Below are 17,998 nucleotides of genomic sequence, written 5' to 3'. Positions count from 1 at the left end.
CCCCTGGCAGCCAGGCTCTAGCTGGATCCAGCTCCCCACGCTCGGGGAGGAGGCAGAGGCGTGGGAGGGGCAGGTCTGGGTGGCAATGGAATCTTTTCTCTCTGGCCCTGTGAGGGTTCAGGGTAAAGAGGGGCGGGGAGTGTCTGATGCTAACGTCTCTTTGACCTTTGCCTGCTTTGCGGCACTGTGCGGTTAAGTGTCTGTTTTCGTTAATCCATTGCTTAGGTTTATAGAGTTCCTTTCGGTAACTTCACCAAGAAGCTGACAGCTTGTGTGTCCACAGTAGGGCTGCTTCAGCAGACGAGCCCCCGGAAATGGATGATGACCACCTTATCCTGCGATGCCAAGAGAGGCTGGAAGTTCGACTTCAGTTTCTACGTCGCGGCCAAGGAGCAGCAGCGAACGCGGTAACCGTCCCAAGTGGGTTCAGAGCCATAAATGCTCAGCAGCCAGGGAGTGGCGCTGCCTCGTGGTCAGTGCAAGGAGCGGGGAAGTCAGGATGCCCAGGTCTCTCCTCAGCTCTGCCACAGACTCGCTCAAGAGGCTTCGTTTCTCTGAGCCTTGGTTTCCTCATCTGCAAAATGGGTCTAATTCTGCTACGTATTGTGCGCTGCTGCCCTCTTCTGGGTAGAATTGGAATTACTCAGCTATGCACCATAGCCCCTTCTGGCTAATGGAGAGTCTAGCCTGTGTGTTTGGAACAGGAGGTTCTGCGTTCGGTGTGTGGCCGTGGCGCCCTGCCCAGGGAGCTCTGTGAAGTCATGAGTTTGTTGCGATACTCTCCCACCTTTGCAGAGGCCACCGGGGTCCCAGGGTGGGAGGTTCTGTCCAGGAGCGTGGGATCATCGATGCTGTTAGTGTAACAAATGGATGGTTGTTAGTGGATTCCTTATGTGATAGAGAGAAATCCCTCTCTTGGCTGTGTGTGGCTGTGGGCAGCGCAGATACACCGCTCCTGTGGGCACAAACTCATGACATCTCTGAGTCGCATTCTCCCCTAATTCTTTTCACTGCTTCTCCAGAGCTTCCTTCCCTCACCTGCCCCCTCCTTCCCTCTCCTCCCCCCGGCGCCGTTTCCATTGCCAAGCCCCTAAACCTGCTTCCTAAGGGCCCGGCCGCACCGAGCTGCTTTGTGCTGGCATCTCGCGCCCGCCTTGCTGCGCTGGACGCTCCGTCATGTCCTCTGTTTGCCCTGCAGGAAGCTGTATTTCGCCCAGTCGCACAAGCCCCCTTACCACGGCCGAGTGTGCATAGCGCCCCCTGGCTGTCTTCTCAGCTCTAGCCCAGACGGACCCAACAAAGGTTTCCTCTATGTGCCCAGCGAGAAGGGTAAGCTGGGGAGAGCTGCAGGGGGCACGTGGGCACGGCTGCAGTGGAACGGCTGGCCAGGGGGAGTGTTGGCTTTCTTGGCTTGTAACCCTCCCCTCTTTGTTTGACAGTGTCCCCCAAGGCGAAGCTCTCGGCCACCTCGGGCTTTAACCCGTGTGGGAACACTGGCTGCGGGAAGCCGGCAGTGCGGCCGCTGGTGGACACAGGGGCCATGGTGTTTGTGGTGTTTGGCATCCGCGGGGTGAATCACACCCGACGCCCGGATAACCACGTCATCGGAGACATGGTACACGTGCTTTCCTGCATGCGGGCCTGGCAAGCCCTGGGGGGGGCTGATGCAGGAGGACTTCCCCGAGTTAGATTGCACCAATGCCCGCCTCCCCGAATTCTTGTGCGCACCCCGGACTCTCCCGCAATCCCTCCCCACCCGACCAGCTAAAATAGCAGGGGCAGCAGTGCTGTGATGAGGCACTTACTAAAGCACGTTCGTTGTTTGCGAGCTTACTGCAGATGTAAATCAGGGACCCCTGGTGCAAATTATTTCCAGCTTCCCAGAGCCCAGGATCTAACCACGTACGTTTGAGACCCTCTGGGGTTTGTTGTGGATTTTAGAGGGGGACCCAGATCAGACTTAGGGTGGAAACGTGGCTGAAAGCTTGACTGTGGAGCAAAAGCCATTGCTGCATAACTGTTGTCTGGCCTGCGGTGAGATGTTAGATTAAATAAATACGAGTCAGTTACTCTAGGGACTCTGATTGTCCATGTGCAGCCTAGTTCCCAAGCCGGACACATGGATGCTGCTTCCCCAATAAACACCCGCTTACCTCCATTTCCAGGCAACTGCAGATCCTTCCCATAGTGCAGTACCCCTCCGGAATGCAGCCAGGGGATAGAGCTGCAGGTCCCACACGGAGCTGTCTGGGCTGCTCCTACAGGAGGGGTAGGGGGTCCGTGTGCTTAGTCAACATCCGATCAGCCATGCTGTGAATGCCCTTGTGGTCACTTGCCCACACGCCCTTTGTCTAGCCTGGGCGTTGGATTGTCTAGGGCCTGCTCTGCCCCGGGTTTGTACCAGGCTAATGATGTTGGGGAGTTAAATCAGTCCAAACCCTGGTGTGGACGCAGTTATATCAGTATAACGGTGCCTCTTCCTTGCAGGAATAAGTTATACAGCTGTAAGCACCGTTATACCAGCAGGGGGTGTGCCACTCTAACTACACCGGACTAGTTAAAGAGGTGCTCTTTTGGGGTGTAGATGGGGCTTGTATCTCACATGTCGAAAAGCCCTTGGGGTGTAGCTGTAACACCTCTAGAGCTCTGGTTGGCTCGCCAGACTTGTCTGGATGCTGCTGGGAGCTGGGCAGGGTTCTGGGTACAGGGGCACCCCAGGCTAACCTGCTGAGCAATCCACGTTGCCTCTTCATGCCACTACTCCTGGTGTCCAAGGCAGGTCTCCGGCTCCCGGAACTAGGATGCCAGTTGTTCTCTCTGGACTGCGTGCCCAGCTGGGGGGGATGGGGGGGTAGAGAATGTGTGGTCAGTCATACACCCGAGTCCTGCCCCACCTCGCCAGGCGCTGGGCGCGTGCCTCACGTGTTTGGCTCTCGCTGTTGTGTCTCCTTGGGAAAGGGCAGCGTTATCTACGATGACAGCTTTGACCTCTTCAAAGAGATTGGCAACCTGTGCCTCATCTGCAAGGCCATTGCCGGCAATGCTGAACTGGTGAAGCCAGGAGGGGCCCAGTGCCTGCCCTCAGGTATGTAGGACGAAAGTCCGGGGACAGGTGCCCGGCATTGACAGGTCCCCGTGTAGAGGCCAAGCCCGCGCGGCGGGTGGGCTTGGTAAGAGCCGTAGAAATTGCCCCATCCTGTCCTATTCTCCATCTCACAGCAAATCTTATCTGAAATCGTACTTCCCGAGTCTCCTGCCACCGGCTCCCAGGGGCTGTGACCCTTGGCTCCGTCGCTCTGCCTCATGCTTTGGGGAGTAGTTAAATAATAGACGCTGGGCCCAGTGGAGCTGCTCCCCGAACCGTGCTTCTAACCTTTTCCTGTGCTCGTAGCTGGGTTTGAGCAAGACGTGCCCTAGCCAGACAAGCTGCAGAAGGGATCTTTCAGCTTCCTCTATCACGGAGCTGAGAGATGGAGCAGATCATCCCCATCACGGTGGCTCCATGATGTCCGTGGAGTTCCTCCACTTTACCCCCGTGCAAGGTAGAGCAAGATCTGGCCCACTGTCCCCACAGAGCAGAGACTCCAGAGAGTGAACCGGTAACCGGTAACCCCTCCTGGGTACGTGGCACGGCTTCGTAGTCACTCACCCGGCATGTCGCACCCCAAGGAGGTGTCCCCCTGGGCCAGGACGGCAGGGAGCCCGTGGTGGAGATGATGCAGCAAACTTCTGTGTTGGGTTTGGAGGGAGCTGCAGGTTAACCCATATTGGGAGGAGCCCTGGGCCAGTTTTAGACCTGGGTAAGGAAGGGTACCCCAGTAACCCAGGGCAAGGCCAGCAGTGTTCTTGGAGCCAGCCATCCCTGCCTTCAAACATCTGTCACTCACCCTGCCAGCTGTTGATTTGGGGTGTCGGCCTTGTCTCCTGACCTTGCAGCTTTGCAACCCGACGCAATGTCTTTCTGCCCCAATGTAAATGCCACCGAGAGTTCAGGAGCTGCCTTTGGGGGCGGGAGGGATCCCTGAGGGCCAGTCCCACCCTCTCACAGCTGGGGAAAAGCTGGCATAATGCAATGCCACTGCATTGACTCCAAGCGAGCTGTGTGGACCCACATCAGCTAAGGGCCTGGCCTAGAGAACAGGGGGTCACTGGCCTACCACCCCATCCTGCTGGAAGACTAGCGTCTCCTGAGAGGTACCAAATGCCCTCTGCTCCCTTTGAAGCCAGCAGTAGCTGAGGGCTCTCGACCCCTGGTAGGGACAGGCCCCGTGGTGCCAAGAATCCAAATCTGGAGCCAGGGGAGAGCAGGTCACAGGAGAAGCAGCTGTTCATGAACAAGAACTGCAACTCTGTCTTCTCTGCCCCTCCCCCCTCTTCCCCTCTCTCTCTCTCCAGGCTACAGCATCTCCTCCTTTCTGCAGATGCTGCACCCCGAGTGCAAGAACCTCCCTGAGCCGAACCTGCTCCCCGGGCAGCTCTCCCACGGGGCGGTGGGGGTGAAGGATGGCAAGGTGCAGTGGATCTCCATGGCTTTTGAATCGGTGAGGGCGCTTCCATGTTCCCTGTTCCTTCCCCTGCTACCCGCTCCCCCAGCACGCGACGCGGGGGTGCAGGAGGAAAGCAAGCAGCCGTGTTTCAGGGGCTGTCCAGATGGCGTCATTGGCTTCCGCACCGATTCTCCCAGACGTCCATGTACTAACCCTGGTCTCTCCAAGGCTTGGCTTTGCAGCGCCAGCCCTGCTTCATCTGCAGGCGTCATTTTGCACTTGCCAATAGCTGTGCTCCCGCTGCAGGTGGGCGTCGACCTGCTTGGGGCTGCAAATGACGGCGGCATCTGACTGCTACCATTCGCGCCCACAAAATGGCCTGGACAAAGGGGGAGGCTGCAGGCCTGGCGCGTAGATCCCCGAGGTTTTTCTCAGCTGCCAGCACTGTGGACTCCACCTGGGAGCTGCAAACCCAGTTGCCTCTTCCCCAGCCCTAAAGAGCCTGCCCTGGCGGTTGTGATCACTGGTTTTGGCCCATCAGACGGGCTGGCTGGCACTGGCTTTGCGGTGCCCTTGGTTTGGCTGTCGGGCGTGCACGGAGCAGGCGTCCTGCAGACGAATACACCTGCTCCTCTTGCTGGGCTCCAGAGCAGGGCAGCTGAGTGGGTCCCCGGATGAGTGGGGAGAGCTGGGGCGGGTAGGTGTGAATGGGAGATGGTGGGGTTGTGTTAGCGACTCTAAGGACCGGCCCATTTGCTTCCTTGCAGACGACCTACAAGGGCAAGTCTTCCTTCCAGACCTACTCCGACTACCTGAAGTGGGAAACTTTCTTGCAGCAGCAGCTCCAGCTCTTCCCTGACAGCTCCGCTCTCCGGCACGGGTTCCAGACCTGCGAGCACTGGAAGCAAATCTTCATGGAGATCATAGGTAGGGGGCTTCAGCACCTATCCCCTCCCCGTCACCCCGCCCTCCTGTCACCCTGGCTCAGTCATTGATCTTCACCCCAACTTCCTTCTTATTCTCGTGTGTTGTGGGAGCACCCCCAGGCCCCAGCCAAGATCAGGCAGCTATCGTGCTGGGGGCTGTACGAACACCTGTCCAGATGCTCACTGCCCGAGGAGCCCACAGGCTAAAGAGACAAGACAGAACCAGGCTGGGAGGGGAAACCGAGGCCTGGAGAGGAGAAGCGATTTGCTCACGCTCACCCAGCCAGTCAGTGGCAGAGCAGGGGTAGAACTTGGCTCCCCTGACTCCCACTCCATTTCCCCATCCCCTACATCCTCCCCGTCACGTTTGCCCCAGCTGGAGTTAGTTCCCAGCTGGGTGATTTGCCCCATAGCCAGGCCCTGCTCAGCTCAGCTCAGCTGGGAGCGCAGCCGCTGCTGCAGTCCGAGGCTGGAGCCAGGCCACTTGCTCTCTTCCAGGTGTGCAGAGCGCCCTGTACGGTCTCCTCCTCTCGCTGGTTATCTGCGTGGCTGCAGTCGCCGTGTTCACCACCCACCTTCTCCTCCTGCTGCCGGTGCTGCTCAGTATTTTAGGTAAGACACCCCCAGAGGTCTTCAACTTCTCATTGCCAGCAGGAATCGTACAGGGCTTGATTCTCCTCTCGTTTACACTGCTGTGCTCCTATTGCCTGCACTGGAGTCACTGCTGATTTACAGCAGAGTGACTCCAATGGGCCCTGGCCTCACTCCTGATTGCCCTGGGAGTGGGTGGGAAGGGACTCAGGAGCCGCGTTTGCAAAGGGTCCCCAGCTTGAAAGTAGATTTTTTTCCCTGTCTACTTTCTGGAACGTTTTCTCTACACAATCTCCTCTATTGGTTTAAATAAGGGTTTTAGCTACCCAAACGCCAGCCCTGCCTCTGGTGTATAATAATGTGATTAAGGCCCATGTGCTCTGAATAGCAATCACTCTCCTTTCCAAAGATCCTCAGTGGGGGATTATAAACACAGAATATTTTAGTGAGTTCGTTAGTGTTTTAAACACATTTGTAAATAGCCTGCCTCTGCCTGGCTGGTGATTTGACCATATTATGGACTGAGCATGTTGCTAAACTTCCCTTTTTAAAAAGCAAATCTATCATTTGAAAATGATTTAGTCTCCCACTCATGACTCACAAATAAACATCACTTTCTTCTAGAAACCAAACACATGCAGAACTCAGACAAGCAAATCAAGGGGGTTTTGTAACATGGGTGCTCCCCCACTCCCTTTTGGGCTGTGCTTCATCGCCAAAGGTTACTGTCGATCAGTGGTTCTCAACCAGGGGTACACGTACCCCCGGGGGCACTCGGAGGTCTTCAGGGGGTACATCAACTCATCTAGAGATTTGCTTAGTTTTACAACAGGCTACAGAAAAAGCGCTAGCGAAATCAGTACAAACTAAAATTCCATACAGACAATGGCTTGTTTATACCATACACTGAAAGGTAAGTACAATATTTATATTCCAATTGATTTATTTGATAATTATATGGTAACAATGAGAACATGAGCAATTGTTCAGTAATTGTGTGCTGGGACACTTTTGAATTTTGATGTCTGATTTTGTAGGCAAGTGGTTTTTAAGTGAGATGAAACTTGGGGATACGCAAGACAAATCAGATTCCTGCCAGGGGTACAGTTCTCTGGAAAGGTTGAGAACCACCGACAGTGGTCGGTCAGTCTGTATATCCCTATACACAGTCAGTCGGTCTGTCTCTCTCATACAGTCCCCAATCACTCTCGTATCTGAGCGACTCACAAATCCGAGCGACTCACAATCTGAGCGTAATTTGGAAGCTCCACCCCTAGGTTCTCAGCAGAGCTGCTCGGGAATTTTTCAGCAAATCATTTTTCACCAAACAAATACAGATTCTTAGAAACAGAAACCGTTTGTGGAACCAGGTCCGTGTCGGAGACTCTCCCCACTTGAAAAAATCATCAAAAATGAGACATTCCCAGTTTTCTGGTTTGAAAGGACTTTTTGTTTTGAAATTTAAGCTAATTAGACTGGGGGGAAAAAAGGTGAAAATCAAAATCAAATCTGTCAATCGGCAGAAATGGGAAAGGTCTGGGGCTTTTTGATTGATGAATGTTTTCGAGATGTTGACTTTCCATCCCGACGGTAAGAATGTCCAGACTCTCGGAAAACGTCTGCTACGGGAGGAGGGCAGAGTGCCCAGTTCTGGTTCGGGGTCTCTCCCCATCTGATGCGGGGAGGAAGGGATCGGCTGGCTGGGACGCCCTGCGGTCGACGGCGGTGCACAGGGCTGTCGCTGCTTCATTGGCTTCAGCGAAGCTGCTTGGATTGATGCTCCCTGTCCAGAGAGCCCAGGCTTGATCTAGCCTGAAGCCCGACTTCGCTTGCTGTTCCCCTCTCTCTGTGCAGGGGTCGTCTGCCTGGTGGTGACCATCATGTACTGGGCCGGCTGGGAAATGGGAGCCGTGGAGGCGATTTCTCTCTCCATCCTCGTCGGCTCCTCCGTAGATTACTGCGTGCACCTGGTGGAGGGCTACCTGCTGGCGGGGGAGAACTTGCCCCTTCACCAGGCAGAGGTGAGTTCCACCCCGGCCTCTTCCTCACGCTGATGTGAGGGCACGTGGAGCCGGGCCACGGCAGGGGGCAAGCAGCAACGCGGCTACATCCTCCTTGGGGGGATTCCTTTCCCCCATCAGCCCCAGAGGAGCTCCCTGGGGCCCAGGCTGCACCCCCGGGCTTTGACACAGGACTCCGCTGAGCTGCGGCTGGCAGAGTGATGGTTCTGAGCCGGGGCCTGTGTCCCCGTGACTGGCCCCTCCCTAGTACTTTGCCCTTATGAAGACAGTCCCCGTGCTGGGGTGGTCACTGGAGTCCAGGGGCACCCGTCTCTTCCCCTCCCACTATGGGTACGTCTATCGTGCAGCCAAAACACTGCAGCACCAAGGCTCCGTGACCAGGACGACTGGCTCAGGCTGTGGGGCTAGAATAGCAGCCAAGCTGTTCGGGTTCGGGCTGGAGCCCAGGGAAGGGGGAAGGTCTCTACGCTGCTGGTTTTAGCCCTGCGAGCGCCAGGCAGTTGGCCAGGGCTCTGAGGCTTGCTGCTGTGGGTCTTGTATTGCAATGTAAACACCCCCTGAATGCTGTGCCTCGCTGCGCTTGGCCATGCTCCTTCGGGGCAGGACAGCTGAAGGGCCAGGAGGTGCCTCTACTGCAGCTTTGGCCCCGTGCACACTGTCCCCATTCCAGGCATTGGGGCATCTACAATGCAAGGGTCAGAGTTACGTCCCTCAAACTGGAGTAACTCCGCTGGCTTCAGGGGAGTCCCTCCACATTGACACTGGGGTAGCGGAGACCAGACGCTGCTTTACAGGTCTTGGCTTTGCTGGGATTGTAACCCCGGGTGCAGGCTGTCAGCATCGGACTCGCACCAGTCCCGTGCGATCTGTACGGGGGCTGCACGGGTACCACTTACTCTGAGAGCACCTCCGCACGAGGGGCTCGCACTGCACTGCTTGCAGCTGCGCCGGGGGCTAAAAATAGGGTGACCAGGCAGCAAATGTGAAAAATCGGGATGGGGGTGGGGGGTAATAGGAGCCTATGTAAGAAAAAGACCCAAAAATCGGGACTGTCCCTATGAAATCGGGACATCTGGTCTCCCTAGCTAAAGACCCCATGCAGACGAGGCCCCAGCCCTCCCGTGCCTTCTGGGTGCAAGCACCCGCTGCCCATTAATGCCGCCATCTGCCCTGCCAGGACCCCACCTCCTGCCGCCAGTGGAGGACGATCGAAGCCGTCCGGCACGTGGGCGTGGCCATCGTCTCCAGCGCTGTCACCACGGTGATCGCCACCGTCCCGCTCTTCTTCTGCATCATCGCCCCCTTTGCCAAATTCGGGAAGATCGTGGCCCTCAACACGGGCGTCTCCATCCTGTACACCCTGACTGTGAGCACTGCCCTGCTGGGCGTCCTGGGGCCCAGCACCTTCACCCGCAGCAGGACTTCCTTCCTCAAGGCTCTGGTGGGCGTTCTCCTGGCCGGCGTCCTGGGGCTGTGCGTCTGCCTGGCCCTGCTGCAGAGTGGCGTGAAGATCCCTCTCCCCAACGGGACATCCCTGTAGTCCCCGCACCGGGCTGCCTCCGTCTCTCTTTCTCCCTATTTTTTTTAAAGGATATTTTTTGTAAAAATGAAAAAAAAATTCCTTTTTCCGGACGTTTTTTCAACTCCAGAGGCACTTTATTTTCTACTGGGTTTTGCTCTAAACTCGTATTTATTTTGGCAGTGATGGATGGATGGACGGACAGTGCACCAGGGCCTCAGTGACTCACAGCCATCTCCTCCTTGTTCGTTAATGAGTGGAGACCCTGGCACCCGCCCCCTGTATGACACCCCCGTGATGTATGTGCCACCACAGACGCTCCACTTAAGCCTTCAAAATAGGACTTAAGGGAGAGGCAGGCCTTGTGAGTTTCATCCCCTGGGCCCGATCCTTGGCTGGGGTAATCTACGTCTGCTGATTTATGCCCGCGGAGGGTCGAGGGGGTTTTGGGGGCGTTGGAGAAAGTCCGTTGAGGCTGTCCAAGGGTCAGTGATTCCCAAGGACGCTTCTGCTGCCACTGGTCCGCGCCCCAGCCTGTGGGGATCTAGAATGTGCACAGCCGAGTTGTCTATTGTGGGAGTTCTTGGCTGAACTCGCTTGTTGCTTTGGAGTTATCTGTCTGTCTGGTTTGGCTGGATGCAGCTGCTGGTGCGTCCTTTTCAGGTGCAGTCCCAGAGCCGAGAGCTCAGCGGGGTTTAGGGGTCCCTTTTCCTGAGTGTGTTGTGTGCTGAGTTTGCCGGATACTTTATGGGCACGTTCCCCTGTCCTGGTGCTAAGGTGAAGCCCACAGGGTCATCTGCTTGTACCTGCCCCCACCCCCTCTCTTTGCCTCCCCACTGAGCCCCCGATGTCCACTCTGACCCATCCTCACCTCTGTGCCCCAGGTTCAATTTGTCAAGTGAGCCGCTCCAGGGCACTGGCATGGGGTTGGCGGCAAGTAGCATCTTCCCCTCTTCACTGGGGGCACTGCAGAGCTCGCCCCACTGTCCTAAACGCAGCTCTAACGGATGGGCCGGTGCTCCCGTCTCCCTCCATAGCATGGTGCAGTTAGCGCGTGAGCATATGTAGAGTCAGCAATGCAGTGACTGCTCCGTCTCTCTCCAATCCCAGAAGTCGGGCTAAGGCAGTAACAACAGCCAGCACCCACGATTCCTACCACTCCTCCCCTGCGCCGCTCGGCATGTGTAACACCTCCTCCTGCTACCGCCACTGGGGAGAGACCCCTGGGCCTTCAACCCCACCGCACAGGCCTCTGCCACGGGTAGCCCCCGTCCCATTGATAAACGGGGGGGAGGGGCCTCATCCTATGTGCTTTGGTGCAGCTGCCGGCTTGGAGCAGATGGTTTATATTAAAGTAGAATGAAATTGCAAAGTGGCACCATTAACGAGTACATTTTAGGCATCACTGATTCCATCATATTCTTAAAATGGAAATAACTAAGTGTGGGCATTGATATGCGGCACATCTGTTCCCCGGCAGAAGGGGCGTGGGTCAGGCGCAGTGGGATCGGCATTAAACATTATTTACCAGGAGACGTGGCAGCAGGAGTGGGGCTGGGCTCATCATTTGTTTGCGGATACTGAATCCCCGGTGGATGCGGGTTTGCTAGCTGGATTGAATGGCCCCTTTTTAAACTGTAAGCGCCTAGTGGGATTAGATCTCTCCATCCCCCATTCGCTGCCTGGGCCAGCGACCACGCCACTGAGCTCAGCACCTGCTTTTGCTCGGGTTAGTGTCCCCAGCTCAGAGTCCATGATGGATTCACTTTGTGCATTTATTGGCGCCTTTTGAGGTGCAGGATTTTCCCTGGGAAACCGGATTTAGGACCAGACCTTACCAGGGTGTTCGGCTTCCGTTGGCTTGAACGGGAGCGGGGGGAGGGCTCAGCACTTCTCTCCTTCATCCCTTCCACCCCCTGTAAATTCAGCTACCAGATTGTCTCCTGTGTGGCTCAGGAGGGACCCGCATGCTCGGATGTAGCCCAGCTCTGAACGCAACCTGTCAGTGGTCCTGCGGCCGGGGGAAATTAGGAGCAACTCTACTGCCGGCAGAGAAGTCACGCTGGTGTGAGAGTAGAATCAGGCCCAGGGTTTTCCTTTTGTCCCTTCCTGCCACAGCTGCTTTGGCATTTGATGAATCCTGGGGCCATTAGTCATTCCCTATTAGCTCAGATTGCAGCAGGGGCAGGTTTGTGTCTCTGACCCGGGCTTCTCCATGGGCCCACAGAGCCCTATGTCCCCTGATTTCTGAGCACCAGCTTGCTCTGACATCCCAACGTTGAGATGAATTCGCCAGCCCCCCGGCGCGGCACTTGGTCGCACTGAGCACCGGTGGCAGCGTGGCTGGGGTACAGGGTGTGTGGCTGTGACACCGGCAGAGCGTGAGTGTAGATGGAACCGAACAGCATCACCAAAGCGATGGCGGGTCTTGAACTGAACAAATGCTTCAGCCTCCAGAGGCAGATTAAAGCTGCTGTTTGTTTCCAGGTCAACAGATGGACAAGAGGAAAAGGGGCCTGTGTGTGTGTGTGTGTGTGTGTGTGTGAGAGAGAGAGAGAGAGAGAGAGAGAAACAGAGAAAGCCCCTGGAGAAAGTCACTCCCGCTGTGTGTGATGGGAAGGATTGGAGTGTCTGGGTTAGGACAGAGATCTGTGTCTAGCCCTGCAAACTGCGCATTAGAGCGAATGCGAGCCCAGGGGGTTCTTTCTTTTTTTGCTGCATATACAAAGACTTCTGGTGTAAGTCCTGCCCCCTCCAGGGGCCGGGAACTGCATGCTGGGATCGCCAGCTCAGCCACGCCAGGGAGGCGAAACAAAGCAGCTGGAAACCTTTTATATCTCTTGGGTCCAATCTGGTGAGGTGCTGGGTTCCCCTGGGGGGGGTTGCCACGTGTCCTCAACTCCCACTGCGGTTTAGCAGTTGGAAGACACTCAGGACCTAGCAGGATTAGGGGCTGTCCATAAATTATGCAATGCATTGGGGTGGGGGGGGTAGGCGCTTAACTTTGGGGGATTGTTTCAGTGTCACAAAGGGGGGGCAGGTCTTGAAAATGACCCAAAAAATGTATGTAATGAATTTATGGACACCCCTTGGGGCCTGGCTGCAGAGAGGTTCCCATTGTTTCTCTCTCCCCATCCCAGCTGTAGTAGGGGAATGGGGGTTGGCTAGCGTCAGGCGCAGGACGTGATGTTCTGCTTGTGCTTTTGGAAGGTGTTAGACAGGGAGGGGGAAGTGAGAGCAAAGAGCAGAATAAGTTAGAAAGTGGGGAGAGTGAGGCCCCATTGTGCCAGGTGCTGTATAAATGCACAGTGAGAGGCAAAACCTACCACAGAGAGATCCATCTATGGGGCAAGACCCAGCATGGGGGGGGAACTGAGGCACAAAATGGTGAAAGTGACTTGCCCAAGGTCACCCAGCAGACCAGTGGCAGAGCCAGGAATAGAATGCAGGTCTCCTGACTCCCAGGCCAGTGCTCTATCCACTAGAGAACACAGCTCCTATCCTCGAATCCCTCCCACCCCCCAAAACTTGGTGATATGAACATTTAACTTCACATATCAACCTGCTTTTAGCAGCTCTTCCCTTAGGGGCCCAGCTGCAACGTCCCAGCCCCCTCTCACTTTTATCCAGCAGCCCCCTGGCCATCAGGTACCTGAAAGGAGAACATGGCGGGTTCGGTGAGAGGATGTGAGTTTCAAAGGTTGCTGTCTCCTAGCAACGCCCCGGCCGGGTCTCCCCCAAGGGCTGCCTGTAAAGAGCTGTGGGCTGCTCTCACCTGCTGATGACCCTGGCTGCTGGCTGCCTCTAGGATGCACAGATCACTGGGCTGATGGCTCCTTTAGCAAATACCACCTGACTGTATAATGGAGCGGGACCAAACCACCCTAAAGGTGCTTCAGACCCTCCACCTCTCCCCAAGAGTCTGAGGAGAGGGCCCCTCACTGGCAAACGTGCCCGCTTGGCCCCAGGGAGCCAGGGTTTGCTTTGGCCTTATTTCCTGTAACAACAACACAGTCTCCAGATTAGAAAATGACCTGTTTGCTTGAGCAAATGCAAAGGTGGGTCTGATGCTGCCATAGTGGGACTTGGAGCCCTGAACCAGCTGCTCATAGCGCTGGGAACCAAGAACCGGCTGGTGGTAGCAGCCCTTCAGCAGATGCTGTGTCTAAATCAGCCCCTCCCAATCTTCACCTGTCTCCCCTAACGGCTCCGCTGTAGCCTGCATCTGAGAAGAGGCTCCATTGGGGTCCTATCCCTGTAATCTCCTGGCTGGGAAAGTGTAGCCTAGTCCAGGTTCATCTCTCTCACACTGCCCGACTGGTCATCGACCGCCGCCCGAATGAGGCGTCCCGTTGAAATTGATTAGAGCTGGGCGGGAAATGGTTTTCCCATCCTGCAAAACGTTGAGATTTCCCACATCCCAGGTGAGTGCCAAAGCCAGTGGGCTGCAGGGTCAGTCTCTCTCTGGGGCCCCAGGAAGACTGAATCACTTACAAAGTGGAACAGCTCCAACTGGACAAAGCTCGGGGACTTGAACCGGGGTCTCCCAGGAGAATGCCCTGACCACCAGCTGATTGGCTATTCTGTGGGGAGGGTCTCGCTCACTCCATCTCTCACCAGAAATTCCCCCCTGGACCTGAGAAATCTTTCCTGGTGAAACTGGCCTGTTCCTGCAAAAACTTTAGGTTTTGCCAAATGGGCATTTTCTGATGCAAAGCCGTTTTGTCCAAAAAATTCCTGCCCGGCTCTGAAAGCGATAGGCAAGCTCTTGGCGTGGGTCACTGCCCAATGCAAGCAAGGGTGGTGGGGGCAAACCCTGAGAGAGCGCATGGAATAGCAGGGCAAAGGAGGGGACCTGTATTTAACAGCACTGTGGTGGCAAAAGGCTGGGGGGCTAAGCTCAAGTGTAATTCCTGTTGATATTGTCCGACCTAGTCAGGATCCGGGCCGCGTGTGCTAAGCACTGTACTAACATACAGAAAGACCCAAATTCCTGCTTGGAAGGATTCCAACAGATTAGTCCGACGCAAGGGACCACACACAACATCTACACCAACACACCATGTTTGAACCCAAACCACTACTGAACAACCGCACCCCATAGAAAAACGCAAACTGGTGCTGGACACACACAACATCAGCGCGCAGGCAAATCCTGGCTTTCTGGGAGTAAACTGATGCTGCAGGTTCATTAACTCTGTCATGGCTTTTAAACCACTTGATTCCTACACTAAGCCTGAGACTGAACTATTTGTCATGCAGCATTACCTGTGTCGCATGGACTTGTGAGTTCTGGTCTAGTTGCTGAGGAGATGGGGATTAGCTGGTTCAGGGGATCAGTGAGAGAACTGGCTGGGAATTTGCTGGTGGAACGATTTTCACTGGATTGTCCAAGGCGAAATGTTTCCTAGAAATGTGGTTGTGGGGTTTGTTTTTGACAAAACTGTGTTTAAAACAAAAATCAGAAGGGGGCCTTCTGCCACGGCGCACATGCCCTGTTTCAACCATTGCAGTCCGGACCATTTTGATTTTTCCGTTTCAAAGCAATTTTTAAAAATGTTAGATGATGGAATACAAAACAACCTTAAAAAATTGGAACAAAACGTTTAGACATTCCCGAAATGAAACGTGTCCATCGACCCAAAATGAATTTTTGTTCAGAATTTTGTTTTGTGGGGAAATTTCAAAACTGGGTGTTTTCGTTACGGTTCGGCCTGGAAAACCCTTCCGAAAGCATGGAATCTCCTGGAAAACCCAGTTCCTCCCCAGCCATAAGCAGGAGCCTCCCACCACTTGGCCGCAGGTGGGGATCGAAGGGTGTTGCTATTCGGTGTTGTTTGTTTTACAGCGGCACGGCTGTACTGTGTACAATACGAATGTGACCGTTGTTTGTGCTACCAAGAGTCCGCGAGGCAGGTCAGGACCCCACCGTGCGAGGTGCTGTACGGACACACAGTAGGAGGCAGTCCCTGCCTCAAAGAGCTTACGGTCTGTGTTGAATGGGGGAGGGGGACAGGGGAAATTGAGGGCAAGTGACTTACTCCAGGTCCTACACTAGTGGCAAAGCTGGGAATCAGACCGTGAGCTCACTCCTCATCCGGTGCATTGCCTGCACTGCCTCCCTTGCGTAACATGCTGGTCTCTGCAATGAGCTGATGGTCTCAGCCCAGATCCAGGTGAGACGTACCCATATTAAAGTTGGCCTCCTTTTGTGGCAGGTTCAGCCTGTAAGAGCTGAAGGGGTCATGGAGCTCCAAGTCTCTTTGAGAGGGTTCCCCTGGCCGGTCAGTGAGCACTGCCCCGGGCGCTGGCCCTGTGCTGTGGGGCATAGGGCACAGCAGATGCCGTAAAGCCAGCTTGAAAATTAACTGTAGGAAAAAGGAATGGAAAAAACGGCAGCATTTGCTGGGTAGGGGGAGAGGGGAACAGGCCAACAGCCAAGGGAGGACGAGGACGAGACGGTCACTCTTGAGGGCCCCGAACCTCGGCTCTATTGGAGCCAGATTGGCATGGTTGGTTTCCAAAGAGACTTTTCTGGCCCTTCATTTTCTTACTGGAGAACCCTGCTCTCCTGGAAGGCTATACAAGGTCTGTTATTTATCCCGACAACTGACCTAATTCCTCCCGCCCTCTCCTGCAGCTTAGCCTTGCCGATGGATTTACAGCCAAGCAGGGCAAACTCAACGCCTCCTGGTTAGTCCTTTTAAAATCCCTCCTCCCAGGGGGTAGCATTTACACCTCCACTCACACTGTTTCAATCAGCGCGGAGCATGGACCCTGAATGCCACAGAGCTAGGGCCCTTGGTAAGGCTGTTGTGGGGTGGGGTGGGGGTACCTCAGCTAACTCCCCATCTGCCCCGGGTTAGGTTCAGCACTGCCTCTGCTGCCTGGGGGCAAGTGTCCATCAAGATCTGGTCTCTCTCCATTGTGAGCAGGCAGCTGTCCTGCCTAGGGTCCCGTTCTCCCCCTCCGCTGCACCTGGGCAGTGTAGCGATTCCGTCCTGGCAAGAAGGCTGCTGGGAGGGCAAAGAGGGGAGCGGGAGGCTGAGCGAGCTGGGCCGGTGGAGCGGTGATGGGGCAGGAAGGTGGGAGGGTGAGAGCCAGGCAGGGAGTTCACACAACTTGGAGGTGGGTGGGCAGAGACTGGAAGGAAGGGATGGCTTTGGGAAATGGAAGAGTGGGGAAAGAGCTAGTGGGAGTGGGTGGGCTGAGACCTGAGGGTAGCAAGGGCAGAGGGCTGGGCCGCGGCGCCTTTCCCGTTGTGTGCAGACGTGAGAGCGCTGGCTCTCCGAGTGACATAGCACAATCCCCGATGTCATGTACCCACGTTACTTTTGTAGGTCCTCTCCTGCCCGCACTACTTTTGGTGTTCCTTGACTTTTGGAGACTGTTGTAAATAAAAGATTTTGACATTCACACAGGTGCCTCGGTTGGTCTGTCTCAGGGCTTGCACCACAATTTGGAGATAGCTTGGGACCTTTTAAAAGCTCTCAGAAAACTTCAAAAGACTCTGGACCAGATTCTCCAGTGCCCTGCCTGTTGTGTCACCATTTACACCAGTGCGACGTGCATGCCAGAGTGCCCTCTGATTTACTAGTGTTTCACACCCACACGGTGCTCCCGTTGCACTCGGGTGAGTGGCTCCATGAGCATCAACACAAGATCTAGATCTGAGGCCTTCAGCATCTCAGCCAGAGGTTCTGAGCCCATTACAGGAGTGGGAGGGTGAGGTTCTGTACCCTGTGATGTTCAGGAGGTCAGATTAGCTGATCACGATGGTCCCTTCTGGCCTTAAAGTCTATGAATCAGGGCCTGATATTGGTTGCCACCCTCCATAGCTGGCTATAATTCCCTACGGATTGTGCTGGGTGGAGAGCATTTAACCACAGTTGAGGATCTTGGTAAGAAAAGACAGGCCTCCTAGGTCCTTAAGGGTGGCTGATGACCATCTTATATAGTGAGGGGAGTCGTCTCATAGGAGGATAGTGGTGAGCTTGTCTGCTGCTGTCCACAGTGTTTTATTACCCCGTTACCTGCTGAAGAAATGCTGGTCATGAGCACATGGTGCAGCCTTGACCTCTTCTCTCATTAACATTCACGTCCATCCCAAAATCGTCCATCTCCTCAAAAGGAAGTAAAATATTGTCACTCCTTTTTGACCTGAGCATCTAGTCAAAGTTCGGGGCCCTGGGGACGTTCCGGTGGGAAGGAGAAATCAATGGCGTCTGGTATTTTCTTTGATGCGATCTTATTCAGTTACAAGGAATGTGCAAAAGTCCTGTGTCTCTGAATGGAAAAGAAACCATGATCAAAAGGAGCAGGGTCTTCGCTTACAGCCCCCAAGCCGCTCCAGCCAACACCAGACTCCAAAGCGCTCGCCCTTGTTTTCTCCAGGGTCACAGCGCGCTCCCAGGCTCCTGCCTCTCGTCTTCTCATTTCTCGGTTTCTGTGAGT

General features: G+C 55.2%; 1 protein-coding gene across 2 annotated transcripts in view; it reads left to right on the top strand.

Annotated features, from left to right (window-relative positions):
- The window catches only part of DISP3 (dispatched RND transporter family member 3), a 53,718-nt gene extending 44,061 nt beyond the window's left edge, over nucleotides 1-9,657 (top strand). For both annotated transcript variants that reach the window (XM_054009485.1, XM_054009486.1), the window contains exons 13-21: nucleotides 226-407; nucleotides 1,199-1,329; nucleotides 1,440-1,615; nucleotides 2,959-3,085; nucleotides 4,396-4,541; nucleotides 5,255-5,414; nucleotides 5,912-6,025; nucleotides 7,859-8,025; nucleotides 9,203-9,657. In XM_054009485.1, the coding sequence (XP_053865460.1) occupies nucleotides 226-407; nucleotides 1,199-1,329; nucleotides 1,440-1,615; nucleotides 2,959-3,085; nucleotides 4,396-4,541; nucleotides 5,255-5,414; nucleotides 5,912-6,025; nucleotides 7,859-8,025; nucleotides 9,203-9,565 (1,566 nt within the window). In that variant the 3' untranslated portion in view covers nucleotides 9,566-9,657. The remainder of the gene's footprint in view (nucleotides 1-225; nucleotides 408-1,198; nucleotides 1,330-1,439; nucleotides 1,616-2,958; nucleotides 3,086-4,395; nucleotides 4,542-5,254; nucleotides 5,415-5,911; nucleotides 6,026-7,858; nucleotides 8,026-9,202) is intronic.
- Nucleotides 9,658-17,998: the final 8,341 nt, after the last annotated feature.

This window comes from Malaclemys terrapin, chromosome 19 (assembly GCF_027887155.1).
Source record: "Malaclemys terrapin pileata isolate rMalTer1 chromosome 19, rMalTer1.hap1, whole genome shotgun sequence".
NCBI lineage: Eukaryota > Metazoa > Chordata > Testudines > Emydidae > Malaclemys > Malaclemys terrapin.
This window is presented reverse-complemented; position numbering and strand designations above follow the sequence as displayed.